General features: G+C 44.8%; 1 protein-coding gene across 2 annotated transcripts in view; it reads left to right on the top strand.

The window, feature by feature from the left end:
* MMEL1 (membrane metalloendopeptidase like 1) overlaps positions 1–27,013 on the top strand; it is a 536,727-nt gene that overhangs the window by 363,598 nt on the left and 146,116 nt on the right. For both annotated transcript variants that reach the window (XM_063943337.1, XM_063943336.1), the window contains exons 3-4: positions 23,883–23,918; positions 24,672–24,833. In XM_063943337.1, the coding sequence (XP_063799407.1) occupies positions 23,883–23,918; positions 24,672–24,833 (198 nt within the window). The remainder of the gene's footprint in view (positions 1–23,882; positions 23,919–24,671; positions 24,834–27,013) is intronic.

Here is a 27,013-nt window from a genome sequence, read left to right as displayed (position 1 = left end):
AGCGGTGAGCAGCAGGGGGGGGGGCTTCATGTATACCTGGCACTGGGGGCATATCTGACACTGAGCGGCATATCTGGCACTGGGGGGACATGTGTATCTGCCACTCAGGGCATTTCTGTATCTGGCACTGGGGGCATATCTGGCACTGAGGGGTCAATGTATATCTGACACAGTGGGGGCATTTGTGTATCTGGCACTGTGGGGCAATGTGTATCTGGCACTGTGAGGCAATGTATATCTGGCACTCTGGGGGCATTTGTGTATCTGGCACAGTGAGGCAATGTGTATCTGGCACTGTGGGGCAATGTATATCTGGCACTGTGGGGCAATGTATATCTGGCACTGTGGGGCAATGTATATCTGGCACTGTGGGGCAACGTGTAACTGGCACTATTGGGGTCATATGTGTATCTGCCCCTCCTCCCATATGTCTATCATGCCCCCATTTTCATTGGCACGCCCCATGCAGCATTTGGCCACACAGTATCTGTAAGACATTTTTTCTGCTTGCACCACTGGGGGGAAGGGGCACTGCAGTGTAAACTAGAGATGAGCGGGTTCGGTTTCTCTGAATCCGAACCCGCCAGAACTTCATGTTTTTTTTCACGGGTCCGAGCGACTCGGATCTTCCCGCCTTGCTCGGTTAACCCGAGCGCGCCCGAACGTCATCATGACGCTGTCGGATTCTCGCGAGGCTCGGATTCTATCGCGAGACTCGGATTCTATATAAGGAGCCGCGCGTCGCCGCCATTTTCACACGTGCATGAGATTGATAGGGAGAGGACGTGGCTGGCGTCCTCTCCATTTAGATTATAAGAGACTGAGAGAGATTTACTGGAGCTGACTAGGAGGAGTACTGTTACTGTAGAAGTGTAGAGACTGAGTGGAGAGAGTTTACTAGTGAGGACAGTGCAGTTTACTTTATAATCCGTTCTCTGCCTGAAAAAAGCGATACACAGCACACAGTGACTCAGTCACATACCATATCTGTGTGCACTGCTCAGGCTCAGGCCAGTGTGCTGCATCATCTATATATTAGAGATGAGCGGGTTCGGTTTCTCTGAATCCGAACCCGCCAGAACTTCATGTTTTTTTTCACGGGTCCGAGCGACTTGGATCTTCCCGCCTTGCTCGGTTAACCCGAGCGCGCCCGAACGTCATCATGACGCTGTCGGATTCTTGCGAGGCTCGGATTCTATCGCGAGACTCGGATTCTATATAAGGAGCCGCGCGTCGCCGCCATTTTCTCACACGTGCATTGAGATTGATAGGGAGAGGACGTGGCTGGCGTCCTCTCCGTTTAGACACTTGATTTACTAATTTTGGGGAGCATTAGGAGTACTCAGTAGTGTACAGTGCAGAGTTTTGCTGATAGTGACCAGTGACCACCACTTTTATTTATAATCCGTTCTCTGCCTGAAAAAAGCGATACACAGCACACAGTGACTCAGTCACATACCATATCTGTGTGCACTGCTCAGGCTCAGGCCAGTGTGCTGCATCATCTATTATCTATATATAATATTATATATCTGTCTGACTGCTCAGCTCACACAGCTTATAATTGTGGGGGAGACTGGGGAGCACTACTGCAGTGCCAGTTATAGGTTATAGCAGGAGCCAGGAGTACATAATATATTATATAGTGAGTGACCACCAGACACACAGTGCAGTTTATTTAATATATCCGTTCTCTGCCTGAAAAAAGCGATACACACAGTGACTCAGTCAGTCACATACCATATCTGTGTGCACTGCTCAGGCTCAGGCCAGTGTGCTGCATCATCTATATATATTATATATCTGTCTGACTGCTCAGCTCACACAGCTTATAATTGTGGGGGAGACTGGGGAGCACTACTGCAGTGCCAGTTATAGGTTATAGCAGGAGCCAGGAGTACATAATATTATATTAAAATTAAACAGTGCACACTTTTGCTGCAGGAGTGCCACTGCCAGTGTGACTAGTGACCAGTGACCTGACCACCAGTATATAATATTAGTAGTATACTATCTCTTTATCAACCAGTCTATATTAGCAGCAGACACAGTACAGTGCGGTAGTTCACGGCTGTGGCTACCTCTGTGTCGGCACTCGGCAGCCCGTCCATAATTGTATATACCACCTAACCGTGTTTTTTTTTTCTTTCTTTATACATACATACTAGTTACGAGTATACTATCTCTTTATCAACCAGTCTATATATTAGCAGCAGACACAGTACAGTGCGGTAGTTCACGGCTGTGGCTACCTCTGTGTCGGCACTCGGCAGCCCGTCCATAATTGTATATACCACCTAACCGTGGTTTTTTTTTCTTTCTTTATACATACATACTAGTTACGAGTATACTATCTCTTTATCAACCAGTCTATATATTAGCAGCAGACACAGTACAGTGCGGTAGTTCGCGGCTGTGGCTACCTCTGTGTCGGCACTCGGCAGCCCGTCCATAATTGTATATACCACCTAACCGTGGTTTTTTTTTCTTTCTTTATACATACATACTAGTTACGAGTATACTATCTCTTTATCAACCAGTCTATATATTAGCAGCAGACACAGTACAGTGCGGTAGTTCACGGCTGTGGCTACCTCTGTGTCGGCACTCGGCAGCCCGTCCATAATTGTATATACCACCTAACCGTGGTTTTTTTTTCTTTCTTTATACATACATACTAGTTACGAGTATACTATCTCTTTATCAACCAGTCTATATATTAGCAGCAGACACAGTACAGTGCGGTAGTTCACGGCTGTGGCTACCTCTGTGTCGGCACTCGGCAGCCCGTCCATAATTGTATACTAGTATCCAATCCATCCATCTCCATTGTTTACCTGAGGTGCCTTTTAGTTGTGCCTATTAAAATATGGAGAACAAAAATGTTGAGGTTCCAAAATTAGGGAAAGATCAAGATCCACTTCCACCTCGTGCTGAAGCTGCTGCCACTAGTCATGGCCGAGACGATGAAATGCCAGCAACGTCGTCTGCCAAGGCCGATGCCCAATGTCATAGTACAGAGCATGTCAAATCCAAAACACCAAATATTAGTAAAAAGCCTCTTTTTTTCTTTGCGTCATGTGCTGTTTGGGGAGGGTTTTTTGGAAGGGACATCCTGCGTGACACTGCAGTGCCACTCCTAGATGGGCCCGGTGTTTGTGTCGGCCACTAGGGTCGCTTATCTTACTCACACAGCGACCTCGGTGCAAATTTTAGGACTAAAAATAATATTGTGAGGTGTGAGGTATTCAGAATAGACTGAAAATGAGTGTAAATTATGGTTTTTGAGGTTAATAATACTTTGGGATCAAAATGACCCCCAAATTCTATGATTTAAGCTGTTTTTTAGTGTTTTTGGAAAAAAACACCCGAATCCAAAACACACCCGAATCCGACAAAAAAAATTCGGTGAGGTTTTGCCAAAACGCGTTCGAACCCAAAACACGGCCGCGGAACCGAACCCAAAACCAAAACACAAAACCCGAAAAATTTCAGGCGCTCATCTCTACTATATATATTATATATCTGTCTGACTGCTCAGCTCACACAGCTTATAATTGTGGGGGAGACTGGGGAGCACTACTGCAGTGCCAGTTATAGGTTATAGCAGGAGCCAGGAGTACATAATATTATATTAAAATTAAACAGTGCACACTTTTGCTGCAGGAGTGCCACTGCCAGTGTGACTAGTGACCAGTGACCTGACCACCAGTATATATAATATTAGTAGTATACTATCTCTTTATCAACCAGTCTATATTAGCAGCAGACACAGTACAGTGCGGTAGTTCACGGCTGTGGCTACCTCTGTGTCGGCACTCGGCAGCCCGTCCATAATTGTATATACCACCTAACCGTGGTTTTTTTTTCTTTCTTTATAGTCATACTAGTTACGAGTATACTATCTCTTTATCAACCAGTCTATATTAGCAGCAGACACAGTACAGTGCGGTAGTTCACGGCTGTGGCTACCTCTGTGTCGGCACTCGGCAGCCCGTCCATAATTGTATATACCACCTAACCGTGGTTTTTTTTTCTTTCTTTATAGTCATACTAGTTACGAGTATACTATCTCTTTATCAACCAGTCTATATTAGCAGCAGACACAGTACAGTGCGGTAGTTCACGGCTGTGGCTACCTCTGTGTCGGCACTCGGCAGCCCGTCCATAATTGTATATACCACCTAACCGTGGTTTTTTTTTCTTTCTTTATACATACATACTAGTTACGAGTATACTATCTCTTTATCAACCAGTCTATATTAGAGATGAGCGGGTTCGGTTTCTTTGAATCCGAACCCGCACGAACTTCACTTTTTTTTTCACGGGTCCGAGCGACTCGGATCTTCCCGCCTTGCTCGGTTAACCCGAGCGCGCCCGAACGTCATCATGACGCTGTCGGACTCTCGCGAGACTCGGATTCTATATAAGGAGCCGCGCGTCGCCGCCATTTTCACACGTGCATTGAGATTGATAGGGAGAGGACGTGGCTGGCGTCCTCTCCATTAGAATAGATTAGAAGAGAGAGAGATTGTGCAGACAGAGTTTACCACAGTGACCAGTGCAGTTGTTGTTAAGTTAACTTTTATTTAATATATCCGTTCTCTGCTATATCCGTTCTCTGCCTGAAAAAAACGATACACAGCAGTCACACAGTGTGACTCAGTCTGTGTGCACTCAGCTCAGCCCAGTGTGCTGCACATCAATGTATAAAAGCTTATAATAATTGTGGGGGAGACTGGGGAGCACTGCAGGTTGTTATAGCAGGAGCCAGGAGTACATAATATTATATTAATTTAAAATTAAACAGTGCACACTTTTGCTGCAGGAGTGCCACTGCCAGTGTGACTAGTGGTGACCAGTGCCTGACCACCAGTATAGTAGTATATTGTTGTATACTATCTCTTTATCAACCAGTCTATATTAGCAGCAGACACAGTACAGTGCGGTAGTTCACGGCTGTGGCTACCTCTGTGTCGGCAGTCGGCACTCGGCAGGCAGTCCGTCCATCCATAATTGTATAATTATATACCACCTAACCGTGGTATTTTTTTTTCTTTCTTTATACCGTCGTCATAGTCATACTAGTTGTTACGAGTATACTACTGTCTCTTTATCAACCAGTGTACAGTGCGGTAGTTCACGGCTGTGGCTACCTCTGTGTCGGAACTCGGCAGGCAGTCCGTCCATCCATAATTGTATTATTATAATATATACCACCTAACCGTGGTTTTTTTTTCATTCTTTATACCGTCATAGTCAGTCATACTAGTTGTTACGAGTATACTACTATCTCTTTATCAACCAGTGTACAGTGCGGTAGTTCACGGCTGTGGCTACCTCTGTGTCGGAACTCGGCAGGCAGTCCGTCCATCCATAATTGTATTATTATAATATATACCACCTAACCGTGGTTTTTTTTTTCATTCTTTATACCGTCATAGTCAGTCATACTAGTTGTTACGAGTATACTACTATCTCTTTATCAACCAGTGTACAGTGCGGTAGTTCACGGCTGTGGCTACCTCTGTGTCGGAACTCGGCAGGCAGTCCGTCCATCCATAATTGTATTATAATATATACCACCTAACCGTGGTTTTTTTTTCGTTCTTTATACCGTCGTCATACTAGTTGTTACGAGTATACTACTATCTCTTTATCAACCAGTGTACAGTGCGGTAGTTCACGGCTGTGGCTACCTCTGTGTCGGCACTCGGCAGGCAGTCCGTCCAACCATAATTGTATTATATACCACCTAACCGTGGTTTTTTTTTCATTCTTTATACCGTCGTCATACTAGTTGTTACGAGTATACTACTATCTCTTTATCAACCAGTGTACAGTGCGGTAGTTCACGGCTGTGGCTACCTCTGTGTCGGCACTCGGCAGGCAGTCCGTCCAACCATAATTGTATTATATACCACCTAACCGTGGTTTTTTTTTCATTCTTTATACCGTCGTCATACTAGTTGTTACGAGTATACTACTATCTCTTTATCAACCAGTGTACAGTGCGGTAGTTCACGGCTGTGGCTACCTCTGTGTCGGCACTCGGCAGCCCGTCCATAATTGTATATACCAGTGACCTAACCGTGGTTTTTTTTTCTTTCTTTATACATACATACTAGTTACGAGTATACTATCTCTTTATCAACCAGTCTATATATTAGCAGCAGACACAGTACAGTGCGGTAGTTCACGGCTGTGGCTACCTCTGTGTCGGCACTCGGCAGCCCGTCCATAATTGTATATACCACCTAACCGTGGTTTTTTTTTCTTTCTTTATACATACATACTGCAGTGCCACTCCTAGATGGGCCCGGTGTTTGTGTCGGCCACTAGGGTCGCTAATCTTACTCACACAGTCAGCTACCTCATTGCGCCTCTTTTTTTCTTTGCGTCATGTGCTGTTTGGGGAGGGTTTTTTGGAAGGGCCATCCTGCGTGACACTGCAGTGCCACTCCTAGATGGGCCCGGTGTTTGTGTCGGCCACTAGGGTCGCTAATCTTACTCACACAGCTACCTCATTGCGCCTCTTTTTTTCTTTGCGTCATGTGCTGTTTGGGGAGGGTTTTTTGGAAGGGACATCCTGCGTGACACTGCAGTGCCACTCCTAGATGGGCCCGGTGTTTGTGTCGGCCACTAGGGTCGCTTATCTTACTCACACAGCGACCTCGGTGCAAATTTTAGGACTAAAAATAATATTGTGAGGTGTGAGGTATTCAGAATAGACTGAAAATGAGTGTAAATTATGGTTTTTGAGGTTAATAATACTTTGGGATCAAAATGACCCCCAAATTCTATGATTTAAGCTGTTTTTTAGTGTTTTTGGAAAAAAACACCCGAATCCAAAACACACCCGAATCCGACAAAAATAATTCGGTGAGGTTTTGCCAAAACGCGTTCGAACCCAAAACACGGCCGCGGAACCGAACCCAAAACCAAAACACAAAACCCGAAAAATTTCAGGCGCTCATCTCTAGTCTATATATTAGCAGCAGACACAGTACAGTGCGGTAGTTCACGGCTGTGGCTACCTCTGTGTCGGCACTCGGCAGCCCGTCCATAATTGTATATACCACCTAACCGTGGTTTTTTTTTCTTTCTTTATACATACATACTAGTTTTGAGTATACTATCTCTTTATCAACCAGTCTATATATTAGCAGCAGACACAGTACAGTGCGGTAGTTCACGGCTGTGGCTACCTCTGTGTCGGCACTCGGCAGCCCGTCCATAATTGTATATACCACCTAACCGTGGTTTTTTTTTCTTTCTTTATACATACATACTAGTTACGAGTATACTATCTCTTTATCAACCAGTCTATATTAGCAGCAGACACAGTACAGTGCGGTAGTTCACGGCTGTGGCTACCTCTGTGTCGGCACTCGGCAGCCCGTCCATAATTGTATATACCACCTAACCGTGGTTTTTTTTTCTTTCTTTATACATACATACTAGTTACGAGTATACTATCTCTTTATCAACCAGTCTATATATTAGCAGCAGACACAGTACAGTGCGGTAGTTCACGGCTGTGGCTACCTCTGTGTCGGCACTCGGCAGCCCGTCCATAATTGTATATACCACCTAACCGTGGTTTTTTTTTCTTTCTTTATACATACATACTAGTTACGAGTATACTATCTCTTTATCAACCAGTCTATATATTAGCAGCAGACACAGTACAGTGCGGTAGTTCACGGCTGTGGCTACCTCTGTGTCGGCACTCGGCAGCCCGTCCATAATTGTATATACCACCTAACCGTGGTTTTTTTTTCTTTCTTTATACATACATACTAGTTACGAGTATACTATCTCTTTATCAACCAGTCTATATATTAGCAGCAGACACAGTACAGTGCGGTAGTTCACGGCTGTGGCTACCTCTGTGTCGGCACTCGGCAGCCCGTCCATAATTGTATATACCACCTAACCGTGGTTTTTTTTTCTTTCTTTATACATACATACTAGTTACGAGTATACTATCTCTTTATCAACCAGTCTATATATTAGCAGCAGACACAGTACAGTGCGGTAGTTCACGGCTGTGGCTACCTCTGTGTCGGCACTCGGCAGCCCGTCCATAATTGTATATACCACCTAACCGTGGTTTTTTTTTCTTTCTTTATACATACATACTAGTTACGAGTATACTATCTCTTTATCAACCAGTCTATATATTAGCAGCAGACACAGTACAGTGCGGTAGTTCACGGCTGTGGCTACCTCTGTGTCGGCACTCGGCAGCCCGTCCATAATTGTATATACCACCTAACCGTGGTTTTTTTTTTCTTTCTTTATACATACATACTAGTTACGAGTATACTATCTCTTTATCAACCAGTCTATATATTAGCAGCAGACACAGTACAGTGCGGTAGTTCACGGCTGTGGCTACCTCTGTGTCGGCACTCGGCAGCCCGTCCATAATTGTATATACCACCTAACCGTGTTTTTTTTTTCTTTCTTTATACATACATACTAGTTACGAGTATACTATCTCTTTATCAACCAGTCTATATATTAGCAGCAGACACAGTACAGTGCGGTAGTTCACGGCTGTGGCTACCTCTGTGTCGGCACTCGGCAGCCCGTCCATAATTGTATACTAGTATCCAATCCATCCATCTCCATTGTTTACCTGAGGTGCCTTTTAGTTGTGCCTATTAAAATATGGAGAACAAAAATGTTGAGGTTCCAAAATTAGGGAAAGATCAAGATCCACTTCCACCTCGTGCTGAAGCTGCTGCCACTAGTCATGGCCGAGACGATGAAATGCCAGCAACGTCGTCTGCCAAGGCCGATGCCCAATGTCATAGTACAGAGCATGTCAAATCCAAAACACCAAATATCAGTAAAAAAAGGACTCCAAAACCTAAAATAAAATTGTCGGAGGAGAAGCGTAAACTTGCCAATATGCCATTTACCACACGGAGTGGCAAGGAACGGCTGAGGCCCTGGCCTATGTTCATGGCTAGTGGTTCAGCTTCACATGAGGATGGAAGCACTCAGCCTCTCGCTAGAAAAATGAAAAGACTCAAGCTGGCAAAAGCAGCACAGCAAAGAACTGTGCATTCTTCGAAATCCCAAATCCACAAGGAGAGTCCAATTGTGTCGGTTGCGATGCCTGACCTTCCCAACACTGGACGTGAAGAGCATGCGCCTTCCACCATTTGCACGCCCCCTGCAAGTGCTGGAAGGAGCACCCGCAGTCCAGTTCCTGATAGTCAGATTGAAGATGTCAGTGTTGAAGTACACCAGGATGAGGAGGATATGGGTGTTGCTGGCGCTGGGGAGGAAATTGACCAGGAGGATTCTGATGGTGAGGTGGTTTGTTTAAGTCAGGCACCCGGGGAGACACCTGTTGTCCGTGGGAGGAATATGGCCGTTGACATGCCAGGTGAAAATACCAAAAAAATCAGCTCTTCGGTGTGGAGGTATTTCACCAGAAATGCGGACAACAGGTGTCAAGCCGTGTGTTCCCTTTGTCAAGCTGTAATAAGTAGGGGTAAGGACGTTAACCACCTCGGAACATCCTCCCTTATACGTCACCTGCAGCGCATTCATAATAAGTCAGTGACAAGTTCAAAAACTTTGGGTGACAGCGGAAGCAGTCCACTGACCAGTAAATCCCTTCCTCTTGTAACCAAGCTCACGCAAACCACCCCACCAACTCCCTCAGTGTCAATTTCCTCCTTCCCCAGGAATGCCAATAGTCCTGCAGGCCATGTCACTGGCAATTCTGACGAGTCCTCTCCTGCCTGGGATTCCTCCGATGCATCCTTGCGTGTAACGCCTACTGCTGCTGGCGCTGCTGTTGTTGCCGCTGGGAGTCGATGGTCATCCCAGAGGGGAAGTCGTAAGCCCACTTGTACTACTTCCAGTAAGCAATTGACTGTTCAACAGTCCTTTGCGAGGAAGATGAAATATCACAGCAGTCATCCTACTGCAAAGCGGATAACTGAGGCCTTGACAACTATGTTGGTGTTAGACGTGCGTCCGGTATCCGCCGTTAGTTCACAGGGAACTAGACAATTTATTGAGGCAGTGTGCCCCCGTTACCAAATACCATCTAGGTTCCACTTCTCTAGGCAGGCGATACCGAGAATGTACACGGACGTCAGAAAAAGACTCACCGGTGTCCTAAAAAATGCAGTTGTACCCAATGTCCACTTAACCACGGACATGTGGACAAGTGGAGCAGGGCAGGGTCAGGACTATATGACTGTGACAGCCCACTGGGTAGATGTATGGACTCCCGCCGCAAGAACAGCAGCGGCGGCACCAGTAGCAGCATCTCGCAAACGCCAACTCTTTCCTAGGCAGGCTACGCTTTGTATCACCGCTTTCCAGAATACGCACACAGCTGAAAACCTCTTACGGCAACTGAGGAAGATCATCGCGGAATGGCTTACCCCAATTGGACTCTCCTGTGGATTTGTGGCATCGGACAACGCCAGCAATATTGTGTGTGCATTAAATATGGGCAAATTCCAGCACGTCCCATGTTTTGCACATACCTTGAATTTGGTGGTGCAGAATTTTTTAAAAAACGACAGGGGCGTGCAAGAGATGCTGTCGGTGGCCAGAAAAATTGCGGGACACTTTCGGCGTACAGGCACCACGTACAGAAGACTGGAGCACCACCAAAAACTACTGAACCTGCCCTGCCATCATCTGAAGCAAGAAGTGGTAACGAGGTGGAATTCAACCCTCTATATGCTTCAGAGGTTGGAGGAGCAGCAAAAGGCCATTCAAGCCTATACAATTGAGCACGATATAGGAGGTGGAATGCACCTGTCTCAAGTGCAGTGGAGAATGATTTCAACGTTGTGCAAGGTTCTGATGCCCTTTGAACTTGCCACACGTGAAGTCAGTTCAGACACTGCCAGCCTGAGTCAGGTCATTCCCCTCATCAGGCTTTTGCAGAAGAAGCTGGAGGCATTGAAGAAGGAGCTAAAAGGGAGCGATTCCGCTAGGCATGTGGGACTTGTGGATGCAGCCCTTAATTCGCTTAACAAGGATTCACGGGTGGTCAATCTGTTGAAATCAGAGCACTACATTTTGGCCACCGTGCTCGATCCTAGATTTAAAGCCTACCTTGGATCTCTCTTTCCGGCAGACACAAGTCTGCTGGGGTTGAAAGACCTGCTGGTGACAAAATTGTCAAGTCAAGCGGAACGCGACCTGTCAACATCTCCTCCTTCACATTCTCCCGCAACTGGGGGTGCGAGGAAAAGGCTCAGAATTCCGAGCCCACCCGCTGGCGGTGATGCAGGGCAGTCTGGAGCGACTGCTGATGCTGACATCTGGTCCGGACTGAAGGACCTGACAACGATTACGGACATGTCGTCTACTGTCACTGCATATGATTCTCTCAACATTGATAGAATGGTGGAGGATTATATGAGTGACCGCATCCAAGTAGGCACGTCACACAGTCCGTACTTATACTGGCAGGAAAAAGAGGCAATTTGGAGGCCCTTGCACAAACTGGCTTTATTCTACCTAAGTTGCCCTCCCACAAGTGTGTACTCCGAAAGAGTGTTTAGTGCCGCCGCTCACCTTGTCAGCAATCGGCGTACGAGGTTACATCCAGAAAATGTGGAGAAGATGATGTTCATTAAAATGAATTATAATCAATTCCTCCGCGGAGACATTGACCAGCAGCAATTGCCTCCACAAAGTACACAGGGAGCTGAGATGGTGGATTCCAGTGGGGACGAATTGATAATCTGTGAGGAGGGGGATGTACACGGTGATATATCGGAGGGTGAAGATGAGGTGGACATCTTGCCTCTGTAGAGCCAGTTTGTGCAAGGAGAGATTAATTGCTTCTTTTTTGGGGGGGGTCCAAACCAACCCGTCATATCAGTCACAGTCGTGTGGCAGACCCTGTCACTGAAATGATGGGTTGGTTAAAGTGTGCATGTCCTGTTTTGTTTATACAACATAAGGGTGGGTGGGAGGGCCCAAGGACAATTCCATCTTGCACCTCTTTTTTCTTTTCTTTTTCTTTGCATCATGTGCTGATTGGGGAGGGTTTTTGGAAGGGACATCCTGCGTGACACTGCAGTGCCACTCCTAGATGGGCCCGGTGTTTGTGTCGGCCACTAGGGTCGCTAATCTTACTCACACAGTCAGCTACCTCATTGCGCCTCTTTTTTTCTTTGCGTCATGTGCTGTTTGGGGAGGGTTTTTTGGAAGGGACATCCTGCGTGACACTGCAGTGCCACTCCTAGATGGGCCCGGTGTTTGTGTCGGCCACTAGGGTCGCTAATCTTACTCACACAGCTACCTCATTGCGCCTCTTTTTTTCTTTGCGTCATGTGCTGTTTGGGGAGGGTTTTTTGGAAGGGACATCCTGCGTGACACTGCAGTGCCACTCCTAGATGGGCCCGGTGTTTGTGTCGGCCACTAGGGTCGCTAATCTTACTCACACAGCTACCTCATTGCGCCTCTTTTTTTCTTTGCGTCATGTGCTGTTTGGGGAGGGTTTTTTGGAAGGGACATCCTGCGTGACACTGCAGTGCCACTCCTAGATGGGCCCGGTGTTTGTGTCGGCCACTAGGGTCGCTAATCTTACTCACACAGCTACCTCATTGCGCCTCTTTTTTTCTTTGCGTCATGTGCTGTTTGGGGAGGGTTTTTTGGAAGGGACATCCTGCGTGACACTGCAGTGCCACTCCTAGATGGGCCCGGTGTTTGTGTCGGCCACTAGGGTCGCTTATCTTACTCACACAGCGACCTCGGTGCAAATTTTAGGACTAAAAATAATATTGTGAGGTGTGAGGTATTCAGAATAGACTGAAAATGAGTGTAAATTATGGTTTTTGAGGTTAATAATACTTTGGGATCAAAATGACCCCCAAATTCTATGATTTAAGCTGTTTTTTAGTGTTTTTTGAAAAAAACACCCGAATCCAAAACACACCCGAATCCGACAAAAAAAATTCGGTGAGGTTTTGCCAAAACGCGTTCGAACCCAAAACACGGCCGCGGAACCGAACCCAAAACCAAAACACAAAACCCGAAAAATTTCAGGCGCTCATCTCTAGTAAACATGAAGCAGCCAGTATTTACCCTGCACAGAAACAAAAGAACCCACCCAAATCTAACTCTCTCTGCAAATGTTATATCTGCCACACCTGCAGTGCACATGGGGGGTAATTCCAAGTTGATTGCAGCAGGAATATTGTTAGCAGTTGGGCAAAACCATGTGCACTGCAGGGGAGGCAGATTTAACATGTGCAGAGAGAGTTAGATTTGGGTGTGGTGTGTTCAATCTGCAATCTAATTTGCAGTGTAAAAATAAAGCAGCCAGTATTTACCCTGCACAGAAACAAAATAACTCACCCAAATCTTAAGGCCCCCATCCACTAGTCAGATTTGGGCAGTTTTCTTCAGATTTCGATGCATCTGACCGTCACATCTGAAGAAAAGTGTCACATTGGATGGCTCTTCAGATCCGATGCGCACTCCCGTGTCAGATATGTCTGAACTACAGATCCCTGAGGCTGCCCCAACTATTTATCTGAATCTGAAGAAAACAGGTGCACATCGGATTGGTTTTTTTTTACTTCAGATGTATCTGATCAGATTCATCTGAAGCACCACTTGACTGGCATCTCCCTGACCACTCCCACCCACCAAGAGTGGGAACAGCGGCAGCAGCAGCATCAGATCAATCACATGTAGCATGTGTGCATCAGATATATCTGATGCGATCTGGCACATGATATATTGCATCAGATATATCTGAAGTGAATGTAATGAAAATTAAAGCCAGGGTCTGATCCGATTCCCGGGACAGTTCAAGAGAAATCTGATGCTATCTGCAGTTCAGACAAGTCTGAGTAGTGGATGGCCACCTTAACTCTTTCTGCACATGTTATATCTGCCTCCCCTGCAGTGCACATGGGCCCTCATTCCGAGTTGTTCGCTCGCAAGGCGAATGTAGCAGAGTTACACACGCTAAGCCGCCGCCTACTGGGAGTGAATCTTAGCTTCTTAAAATTGCGACCGACGTACGCGCAATATTGCGATTACAAACGAGTTAGCAGTTTCAGAGTAGCTCCAGACTTACTCTGCCTGTGCGATCATTTCAGTGCTTGTCGTTCCTGGTTGACGTCACAAACACACCCAGCGTTCGCCCAGGCACTCCCACCGTTTCCCCGGCCACTCCTGCGTTTTTTCCGGAAACGGTAGCGTTTTCAGCCACACGCCCCTGAAACGCCGTGTATCCGCCCAGTAACACCCATTTCCTGTCAATCACATTACGATCGCCGGAGCGAAGAAAAAGCCGTGAGTAAAAATACTTTCTTCATAGTAAAGTTACTTGGCGCAGTCGCAGTGCGAACATTGCGCATGCGTACTAAGCGGATTTTCACTGCGATGCGATGAAAAATACCGAGCGAACAACTCGGAATGAGGGCCATGGTTTTGGCCAACTGCTAACAAAATTCCTGCTGCGATCAACTTGGAATTACCCCCCTCCCCCTGGTTTTGCCCAACTGCTAACAAATTTGCTGCTGCGATTAACTCTGAATTACCCCCATATTCTGCTGGTGCTACCCACTAATTCATGCATATATACAAATGAACCATAGAAAAAGGGAATCCATTACCAAGAGGGCTAATGCAGCATTTGACTCTAAGTGCAAAACCCCTCCCCCTGCCCCCATGCGGGTCACAGGTCTCGGTACTTATGTGCTGTTGGCGTCTGCCTCCTTTAGTCTCTAATAAATGTCCCCCAAAAATGGCCACCTCCTCCTCTGTCTCCTCTGAGGCGGAGGCCATTTTGGGTGGGACATTTTCAACGGCGTTCTAGGTGGACTGCATGGGATACTGACTGTGGTAGACAGTGTTCCATGCGATTGCACGGCTCATCCCGCCCTAGTAAAATATAAAGAAGATAAACAAGTGCTAGAAAATGACTAATTAAAATAATATAAAGTGTGTGTGTGTGTGTGTGTGTGTGTGTGCGCGTGCGTGCGTGCGTGCGTGCGTGTGTGTGTGTGTGTTTGAGCTGTTGTATTTGCTCTCAGATTCTTTGTAATTTATGAATTGTTACAATTCTTCTATGGTTACACAAATACGCTGCTCTAATGTTACAAGGTAACGGCAGTTTATCTGATATTCACAGCTCTGGGCTTCTTCAGTTGTTCATGTTCAATCAATATAGCCACATTCAATCAAAGTTCACATCTAACTGAATCAATGGGATCAGTATGATTTGCCGATGGACAGTATACTGACAGCGGCATACCGTCCACATCATAGTCCGACAAGCCACCAGAAAGCCCCCTAACCCTCCCTCTGCCCCCTACCCTAACCCTCTCTGGTGGTGCCTAACCCTAACCCTCCCCTCTTGGTGCTTAACCCTAACCATCCCTTCACTGCTGCCTAAACCTACCCCCCCCCCCCCCCCACTTGCTGCCTAAACCTATCCTCCCCTTCTATGTGCCTATCCCTAACCCTCCCTCCCCGGTCCTGAACCTTAACCGTCCTGACCCTGCACTCTAACCCAACACCCCTTCTCCTGCCTAAACCTAATCTCCCCCTCCCCCCCACCCGCGGCAGGACGCCAGCGCCAGGGACGTGTGGTGAGCTAAAGGGTACATCTGGGCATTATAAACAGGTGCAGCTGTATAAACTCCTGGAAATTTGGTGAGTTTTGAACAGAGATGTGCAGAAAAGATAGACAGGTGAGGCACTGCCTCCCCTGCCATAGACTTTTTACTCCAGAGTTTTGGCTATAAAAATGATTAGAATAATCCAAAGGAGATATTTTTAACATATTCTTTGTATTTTTCATATACTTTACACAGTACAAACTCTGGCAAAAACTTTAGTATGACAAGAAAGGTCCTGCCTCACCCCACCGCACGTCACTGGCCAGCACATCCCGCTGTTACGACGTTTGGGATGGCAGCTGTCGGTAATGTGTAATACTTCGGGATCCCGCTGTTGGTATATGGACCGCCGGGATTCCGTCTGTCGGGAAGTTAGCTTCCCGAATCAATATACTAGAAAATAGCTATTTATTCTCAATTGTATCAGTTTATTCTATTCTCCGCATGAAGCAATATAAAACACTGTATTCCCACCATAACCATTCATCCCTCAAACAGATGTACTGTAATAGTCTAATTGCTGATTCAGTCAATTTACATAGGGCCTAATTCAGATCTGATCACAGCAGCAAATTTGTTAGCAAATGGGTTAGGCCCAGGGGCGTAGCCAGAAGTTTGTGGGCCCCATAGCAACATTTTGAAGGGGCCCCCGTCCCAATGCTTCTAGAAAGACACTGCAGAAGTTGTTAATTTTATGCCCTATAATAGTGCCCTAGTTCATTTTCTGAACCATAGTAGAACCTTATTTAATGTTATGCCCCATAGCAGTGCCCTAGTTTCTTTTATGAATCACAGTAGTGCTTAAGTTCACCCTATGTCACATTTCAGAGCTGCCAGTACACATTATGTGACACAGTACCCCCAATTCACATTATGATATATAGTGCTCTCCGTACAGTGCCCCGGTTCATATATTATAAAATTACAAAAATGCCCTCCAGTTCATATTATACCACACTACAATGAGCAAGTCCAGGGGCATACCTAGATATATTGCAGGCCCCAAGGAAGAAGATTGAAAGAACCCCTATGTACCCCCAATCAAGAAAATGTATACAACACGTAACTGTGACAGTGAAGGTGGGCCCCTCTCAGCTCTGGGCCCCATAGCAGCTGCACTGCCTGCACCTATGGTAGCTACGCCCTTGGTTAGGCCCTTAGTGTGATTTCCACTTTATTATTAAGGCACAATTTTCATATACTGTATATCGTGTGTCAGGGGATTTTTATACCTTCTCGTTACTTGTGCTCCTTATATGGGGCAATTATACACTTGTCCCCAACTTATCCAAATCCTTACATAAGGATTGTTGTCATATACAGTGGGACAATGATGGACCCTTAAATAATAATAATAATATCATCACACTTAAGGGTGTCTGCATGGAACTCAGATTGTTTCAGATTCTAGAGGGATCTTGAATCTAATAGTGTCAGCTATATAGGAGATATACATATATCAGTTACAATTGAGCATTTATGATATATGAGCTTGTGGTATTGGTACTAAAATCATGCTGTTATATTTCTTTTATCTAGGAGATTTGCATATAGAGCTCTATATATATATATAGATATATATATATAGATATATACACACTACATATATAGGCTCACCATACAATCCCTTTAAACCGGATCGCTTATGGATTAAACAGGTTCTCTAGCTGTTTAAAAGCAGGTGAAATGCAGCCTTGAATCCAGCCAGCCACAGAACCTGTGTAATTAATGAGTGTCCCGGTTTAAAGTAATAGTATGGTAAGCTTATGCACTGTAGCTGCATTCAACACTGATTATTCTGAAACACACATCTATTTTTTGAGGGTTTTCTCCTGTACAGATGCTGTATAGTTTATTTATAAGGTAACCAGGTGACCCTTCAATAATTAGATTGTTACTATGCTGTACTTAGACCGGACAGAATGATATTGGTATCAATATGCAGAGCTAGTCAGTGAGACCCCAATTCATGTGTTATCTGCCCTCAGATACTACATGCAGCCCCAGCACTGCAGATGCACATTTGTATGTGAGGCGTGTATTTCTATTGGATACATATATAGTGCATTCAGCACTAATTATTCCAGAATACACATTTATTTCTTGAGGACACTGTATGGGTTATTTGTAACGTAACTGGGTAATCCTTTAATTATTTAATTGTTAATCTGCTGTACTCTAAAGGGCCCCATATACTAGAGCAATTATGCAAGATTTCAGCCCAATTCAGGGCATTCGGGCCGATATATTGGGTGAAATCGGGCATTTTGGCTGTGTATCCGATCTGATGCGCGGCCCCGTAAGGGTCGGATCCTCCAGATCGCTAGTGCTGCACTCGCGATATGTTGGTTCCTGAAGGCATGGCTGGGATCGCATACGATACATTACATGCAGAATGTACCAAATCGTATGGAATCGTATGGAACCACTCCCGGGAAGCTCCCGTGAGAGTTCAAGGGAAATCGCCTCCGACTTCAGCCTCTAGACATCTCGTTCTAGTGTATGGGGCCTTCAGCTGCTCAGAATAGTACTGGTCTCAACAAGCAAAGCAACTCAGTAAAGCCTCAATTCACCTATTGTCTGCCCTCCGGCACTACATGCTGTCCTAGCACCAATGACAGGGCAAATGCAGGATTTCTGGATGAAGGTTTCCAAGTACAGGTTGAGTATCCCTTATCCAAAATGCTTGGGACCAGAAGTATTTTGGATATCGGATTTCTCCGTATTTTGGAATAATTGCATACCATAATGAGATATCATGGTGATGGGACCTAAGTCTAAGCACAGAATGCATTTATGTTTCATATACACCTTGGCCCTCATTCCGAGTTGTTCGCTCGGTATTTTTTATCGCATCGCAGTGAAAATCCGCTTAGTACGCATGCGCAATGTTCGCACTGCGACTGCGCCAAGTAACTTTACTATGAAGAAAGTATTTTTACTCACGGCTTTTTCTTCGCTCCGGCGATCGTAATGTGATTGACAGGAAATGGGTGTTACTGGGCGGAAACACGGCGTTTCAGGGGCGTGTGGCTGAAAACGCTACCGTTTCCGGAAAAAACGCAGGAGTGGCCGGAGAAACGGTGGGAGTGCCTGGGCGAACGCTGGGTGTGTTTGTGACGTCAACCAGGAACGACAAGCACTGAAATGATCGCACAGGCAGAGTAAGTCTGGAGCTACTCTGAAACTGCTAAGTAGTTAGTAATCGCAATATTGCGAATACATCGGTCGCAATTTTAAGAAGCTAAGATTCACTCCCAGTAGGCGGCGGCTTAGCGTGTGTAACTCTGCTAAATTCGCCTTGCGACCGATCAACTCGGAATGAGGGCCCTTATACACACAGCCTGAAGGTCATTTAATACAATATTTTTAATAACTTTGTGTATTAAACAAAGTGTGTGTACATTCACACAATTCATTTATGTTTCATATACACGTTATACACACAGCCTGAAGGTCATTTAATACAATATTTTTAATAACTTTGTGTATTAAACAAAGTTTGAGTACATTGAGCCACAGAAAACAAAGATTTCACTATCTCACTCTCACTCAAAAAAGTCCGTATTTCGGAATATTCCGTATTTCGGAATATTTGGATATGGGATACTCAACCTGTATTTGATTTTAGAGCAATATTGCAGCCCATGCAGGATGCATAATGAGCATGTAACAAGCTACCGTCTGCCCCAAACAAAGTGCAGTTTATGTAATACAGTATTTCAGACGTATAGGGGTATATTTACTAAAGTGTGGGTTTTTAGAAGTGGAGATGTTGACCATAGCAACCAATCAGATTGTACTTAACATTTATCTAGCAGCTCCTAGAAGATAATAGCTAGAATCTGATTGGTTGCTATGGGCAACATCTCCACTTCTAAAAACCCTCACTTTAGTAAATATACCCCATACAGGCCCAATGATCAGGGTAAGCCACTTACCAGTTTCTCTCTCTGGTGGGATGATTGAGCACTCAGATCCACAGACACACACACGGCAGACTTGGTAGGAAAATCTGCCGCCAATGGGCATGTGCTGCAGCCCCATTCTGCCCTTTATGCTGCAAGTAGTGACTTATGGCCAGGCTGTGGAGAGTTCAAAGGTGTTGTTTTACTGCCTAAACCTACCCCCCCCCCCCCCCCCCATGAATGCAGATACACAATATATAAATATTATCAATGGTGGTACAGGTTGAGTATCCCATATCCAAATATCCGAAATACGGAATATTCCGAAATACGGACTTTTTTGAGCGAGAGTGAGATAGTGAAACTTTTGTTTTTTGATGGCTCAATGTACACAAACTTTGTTTAATACACACAGTTATTAAAAATATTGTATTAAATGACCGTCAGACTGTGTATATAAGGTGTATATGAAACATAAATGAATTGTGTGAATGTAGACACACTTTGTTTAATGCACAAAGTTATAAAAAATATTGGCTAAAATTATCTTCAGGCTGTGTGTATAAGGTGTATATAAAACATAAATGCATTCTGTGCTTAAATTTAGGTCCCATTGCCATGATATCTCATTATGGTAGGCAATTATTCCAAAATACGGAAAAATCCGATATCCAAAATACCTCTGGTCCCAAGCATTTTGGATAAGGGAGACTCAACCTGTATCACTTACGCACAACATATACAGTAGACATTTAAATTACATAGTGTACAGACAGCGCACAGCACCACCAATACACATTTCACTCAGTAAGCTTTTTCAAGGTAAGTCTTGAAAAAGCTTACTGAGTGAAATGCACTTTGGTGGTGCTGTGCGCTGTCTGTACACTTTAAAGGGCATATCTGTAGAATCAGATATTAAAGTAACCATAGATATATAGATAGCATTTGCTGTGTGAAATTAGGGTATTGATGTCTTTTTAAGATATCACATATCTAGTGAAAGTTGTATTTACTTTTTATTAGGAAGGGATTGAGTGTACACTCAAGGTAACTGATTACATTTTTCTTTGGTCCATTTGTATAAAGTACCAACCAATCACCTCCTAGCGGCCGTGTTGCAGGCTGTGTTTGAAAAATTACAGGAGCTTCCTGGTTGATACTTTGTCTCTCTCCACTTTATCGCTCTACAAGCATTGATGCATATGCTTCTGGGTGACTACTGGTATTTTTATTTTTTTCATAGAAAGATACATTGGAAGAAAATATCAATAACACCGCTAGTACACATTCAAAATGCAAGCTACAGATTTGATTTGTGTGACATATATTGCTGTCTGAAGGCTGATCTCTAGCCTGAAGGTGATGAAATGATGAGCCTGTAATGGTATGGTCCTGATGCCATTACAGTGGAGTGTTCCATTCTGCCCTGCACCTTCAAAAGGGTGGTCTTCAGTTTGCCGGCTGTCGGGATCCCGGCGCACAGTATACTGGCGCCGGAATCCCGACAGCCGGCATACCGACAGCCGGCATACCAACACTTTTTCTCTCTCTTGGGGGTCCACGACCCCCCTGGAGGGAGAATAAATAGCGTGCCCCGCAAGGGGCTCATTTGCACTCAGCACGCTGTCGGTATGCCGGGGGTCGGGATTCCGGCGCCGGTATGCTGGTCTCCAGGAACCCGGCCGCCGGCATACCATACTACACCCCTTTCAAAAGCTACAAACATGTTCCCATAGTAGTGATGCACAGAGTAATTGTGTGTGATCCTGTTTTATATTGCATGCGTGACCTTCTTGAAGGCATCTAATGGGAAACCATTGTCTCTTTGCAAGATACAATTTATTTTAGTGGATAATAAGAATTTCTGTCAGAATGTTGATAATGTGTAACACAAACTTGCAAGAATAAAGCCTGACATTTTTATACTCCTGAAATAACTTACCAAGGTCATAAACTATCTGATAGGAACCAAGTAGTTACAGGGTAAGTTGGCTATGTTAACTTAAAAAAAAAATTAAAAACATCCTGTATGAATATTGCTGAGGAATTTTAATAAAATGAAATATGCTTTATATGCTGTGAAAGTGCTGCATTGTTCTGGTGTTACCTGCTGGCAGAACAGCTTTGTGTAATTAGAAAGTAGGTAACCCAAAGCATTCGGTCATGTCTCTGTCCAAGTTCTAAATCCCCGACTGGCGCAAGGTAATAAACTGTCCTGTAAACATCATTGTCTGCTGCTGTAGATATATAAAAATATAAAATGTTTCTTTTTGCCTAGTAAAATGTAATATATGAAAAATAGATGTTACTAGACGCCAAGGGCGTACTAAGAGAGGAGGGGCTAGTGTGTAATTTTTTTTGTGGACCTTCTCCTCGCTGGCACAGGTGAGTAAATTCCTGCTCCATGTTCCCGGTGATTTCTCCACTGAACCACCAATGCGGAACTCCAGAGAGTTGAGTATTAAACATAGGACCAGGATGTGCGGTGTTGGCCCGCACATAGCCACGAGCCCGTGTGCACCAGACACCCTACACCCTATATAGATATGTCACTGCTTAACAGACTGTACGCATATTTTGGGTAAGATTCTGCAGAAGAGTTCCAATGTAAAGGTCGACAGTATCTAGGACGACAGTTAAAGTCGACATTATCTAGGATGACAGTCAATAGGTCGACCTCATACGGTCAACATGTTTCAGGTCGAGTGGTTCAAAAGGTCTACAGGTACAATAGGTTGACAGAAGAAACAGTCAACAGGTTCAAAAGTTCAACATGACAATGGTTGACACACAAATGGTCAACACAAGGTTTGTTTACATGTTTTTTCAACTGTTGCTTGATTTACTATCCACGTGTACTATGATTGGGAATAGTAACTTGTGGTGAGCGCAGTGGTAGTGGTGCGAGCCATCTTGGCCGAAGCGTGGCGAGCAAAGTGAGCCGGCGACGGTATACTGTATACACTAGTAGTGGTTACATATAATGAAACATACAAAGTGACACCCAAAAAACTTAAAAAACGTGTCGACAATGTGTGTCTTCACCATAGTCATGTTGACCTTTTGATTATGTTGACCTTTTTTTACCTGTCAACCTTAATGACTGTCTACCTTTTACCGTCGACATTTGGATCTTGTCGTCCTTTGGACCATGTCGACCTAATGACCATATGGGGTCAACCTAATGACTGTCCATCTAGACGCTATAGATCTTTAATAGCACACCCCAGCAAAAATGTAAATTTGATGATGTGCCTTTCTGTAGAGTTGGACATGTCTGGTGATACAGTCTTCTGGCTTTCATTTACCATTGCACAGAATGCTGTCTCTTATTGTACCTTTCCATTACGTGGCATTTAGTGCTGGGTTGACCATTGTCTGTTCCTTCTGTTGTGCTGTTGGGATAGAACTGCAAACACATAAGGCCACACAGATGAGGAATGCTAAATGATTCTAGGATCTCCTGACATAATCTGTGCGCTGGCTAGCTGATCCCTAGTAGATATCAGTTATTTCAAGTGCAATTTTCCAGGAAGATTTTAATAGTGTCAATACAGTTACCAAAAAGCACATAGGGCCTAATTCAGCATGGATCGTTATTATTCTGAGAAATTGCAGTTGTCTGCGATTAGAAAGGCGCCGCCCTGACAGAAAGAGAAACGCAAAACGCAATGCACTCGCAGATGCATACACATATTCTGAAACATCGAAAAGTCTTTGCCGTCTGAGCAAATGTAAGTAGGTCTGAGGCTGCCACTAATCTGTGACTGAGACGGCCTGGAAGGGGTCTGCGCTGACATCAGAGACCCTCCCCAAAAACACCTGGGCACACCTGCGTTTTTTCTGACACACCCAGAAAACAGGAGGTTTCCGCCCAGAAACGCTGGCTTCCGGTCATTCAAACAGCGTCTAGATTGCGTTTACAATCTGCACATATTTTTTGTTACTATTACCCCATGCGCACGTGCGCAATGCGAATGCTACGCATATGCAGTCGTTGGATAATTGCTTCATTTGCAAATTCTCTAATTAGCGATCCATGCTGTATTAGGCTCTTAATCCGTTCACTAAAGTGATAGCAAGTGCTTCTTACAGGATTTGCAGAAAAAAAATATTAAAAAAATTATGAATTTTTCAGTTTCTTCACCACTTTGAAAATGCTTACTTATAGATTCTCTACAGTTAGTGCCATGCATGTGCCAAATCTGACTTCCATGTCATACTTTAAAGTAATGCTCATTATTTTGTAGAATGTATTTATTTACGTTGCTTGTCAGAATACAAAATTTCCAAAATCTAAATTTAATACCATTTGTATTATTCTTTTATACAGAGAGTGTATGTACAACAACAGGATGCGTTACCGCAGGTATGATATTGTGTTTTGTCATTTTGTTCAGTTATATTATAATGACCTGTTACTGAGTTGAGTTGATACACAACGTAGACTTTGTATATAGGGGCTCATTCCGAGTTGATCGCTCGCTAGCAGTTTTTAGTCGCCGCCCACGGAGGAGTGTATTTTCGCTTTGCAGGAGTGCGAACGCCTGTGCAGCAGAGAGCGCCTGCAAACACATTTTGTGCAAAACAAGACCTGTGGGATGATTGCTGCGACGAGTGACACGGTAATGACGTCAGATACCCGCCCAGCAAATACCCGGCCATGACTGCGTTTTTCCAAACGCTCCCAGAAAGCGGTCAGTTGACACCCAGAAACTCCCACTTCCTATCAATCTCCTTGCATTCGGCTGTGCAATAGGAATCGTCGCTCAAACCAGTGCAAAACCACAAAGGACTTCGTATCCGTAAGACGCGCGTGCGCATTGCGGTGCATACACATGCGCAGATTAGCCATTTTTTTCACTGATCGCTACGCAGCGAACAATGGCAGCTAGCGATCAACTCGGAATGACCCCCATAGTTGTATGCAAAGGACAGTTCAGGTTTTATACCGGGAGGGTCGTATTTAGTTGCATGTAAATGAGTCATTGAATAGACGTCAACTAGAAAACCTCCATTAAGGTTTACAAGCTATGCTCATTTGGATATTGTATTGGTTTGATAGATTTTACCCCCAAAAACAGTTTTGTTTCTTACGACTTTTTTTTTTTTGTACCATCAGCTGCAAGAATTATTCAGAATATGGACCCAGCCATAGAACCTTGCACTGATTTCTATCAGTATGCCTGTGGAGGTTGGTTAAACAAACACGTTATCCCAGAAACCAGTTCCCGTTACAGCATCTTTGATATACTTCGGGATGAAATGGAGATTATTTTAAAGGGTAAGACAAGTATTTTGCTCATACGTGAAGATGTGTAACCCTCCTTTCTGAGACCCAGCTGAGAGACAAACGTCCCATTTCTGGGGCACTGATGATTTGGCCCCGGTCTATATCTTTCAACAGCATGCAATATAATGGAATGTTAAGGCCGAGATCAGTAACAAACTTCTATATTAAAATTGGTTTGCAATATTTCAGACCTAAAAAATAAGCATGTGGTGGATATTACACGTGTGGCCTCATTTTTAATTTCAAAATGATGGGAATCCTAATTATGGCCAACTAGGGGCTAACTCAAAGTGTAGACAGGGCTGGTCCACAGGAGCTAATCCGGGTGTAACTGCCCCCACAATGCCAGCGTCTTACACCAAGCACACCTTTAATATATTAATATATCTCTTTCATACAAGGCTTCTGTACATCAGCATATCTATAATGGGTGCAGGGTGTGCAGCAGACATGGGCTCCTGGGTGCAGGAGGAACCACACTGCATACCCTGCCCTCTTCTAATTATACTCACCTCTCTGTTTCGGCCTAGGCTGCAGAGCAGCAGAAATCACCAGGAAAATGATGCTGTGGATACATTCCCAGTGATTTGCAAATGCGCAGTAGAGAATTTACTGAGAATATGGCACGGGCGCCATGTTACCAAAGACCTGCGCATATGCAGTAGACACTGGCACAAAGCCAGCACGTGGGCCCTCTCCCCTCTTAAATCACCACTGGTTCTGTAACTAACAGTGTACATAGGGGGATATAATATATTCAGATTACATAAGTACATTAGACAGGTTGGGTATAAAATCCCAGTAGCCACAGTCCTAGCAGTCAGGATGCCAACAGTCACATCCTGATGGTCAAAATCCAGATGGATCCCAGTAGTATTTTAACCCTACCCCTACTGCTGTCCCAAACCCTCCCCTCCTAACCTTCCCCTCCTGCAGACTAACCCTAATTGTCCCCTCCTGCAGCCTAATCCTAACATCCCCCACCCCCACAGCCTAACCTTAACCATCCCCCTAATGCTTAACCCTTACCCCAGTACTTAACGTCGGGATCCACAGTTTCATGCTCCGGAATCCATGCTCGCTAGCAAGGGGAATACTTGTTGCCAACGGAAATTCTAGCCTGCCAACACTGAAATCATCTCCCCCTCTTCCCTCATACTCCACTCGGGAGGGGGGGGGTATTGTGGAATGACAGGGTTGCATTGTGACATCACAACGCAACCGCGTCATTCCGCAAAACTCAGCAGTGGCATTCCCCGGAAATGTTCAGGGATAGCCAGTCTCCCTAGTGCAGCTGGCCCCGGAGATTTTCCGGGCATGCCACGTAAGGGGTTAAGAGAAGAGAGGACAGCAAGTGCAGGGATCCCGACTGCATTCCCATTAGACGGTTACACGTTTATATATTAACGTAATAACAGCTCACAAATGACATACAGTAATTAGTTAGAAGACAATAGGAGAGAGATCCTGCTTGTGAGAGTTTACATTTTATAGGGATACAAGTGGACACAAAGAAGGAGAGGGGCGCAGAGCTCGGAGAAGCTGAGGAGGGGAGGTACAGTCATGTAGTATGAAAATATCAGTTTTAAGAACACAATTGGAGGCTGGGAGGCTGGATGGAATACTTGGAAATGGAGAGGCAGCAGTCATTGGCAGAGTGGACTGGATGGGTGAGAGTAGGAGTGTAAATGATGGCTGGAGACGTATTAAGGAGAGGAAGAGTGGGTAATGGGTTTTAGGTGAATGAGAGGAATATGGTTCTGTATAAAAGAGGAAGTCAGTGGAGCACCCGGAAAAGGTGGAGCGGTGAGGGGTAAAATGAAGCAGACGGCTGTGTTAATGATGAACTTAAGAGGGGAAAAGTTTGGTAGGCTCGAGAAGGGTTGAATATAATACTATAGGTGAGAAAGGTTAAGAACATACAAGAGCATTTTAGAGGCTTCCAAGGATCTGATGCTGGAAATATTACAGTGGTGGAGGCAGCAGGATAGCGAAAGGGATAGAATGTGGAGAAATAGAATGAATGGGCTAGAGTGTGGAGGGATAGAGTGTGGAGGAATAGAATGTGGAGGGCTACAGTGTGGAGGGATAGAATATAGACTAATAGAATGTGGAGGGCTACAGTGTGGAGGGATACAACAAATAGTTTACCACCTTTTATCTCAGGCGCT

Source organism: Pseudophryne corroboree, chromosome 10 (assembly GCF_028390025.1).
Source record: "Pseudophryne corroboree isolate aPseCor3 chromosome 10, aPseCor3.hap2, whole genome shotgun sequence".
In the NCBI taxonomy this organism is placed as follows: domain Eukaryota; kingdom Metazoa; phylum Chordata; class Amphibia; order Anura; family Myobatrachidae; genus Pseudophryne; species Pseudophryne corroboree.
The sequence above is the reverse complement of the archived record's forward strand: the minus strand, read 5'-3'. Positions and strand labels throughout refer to the sequence as shown.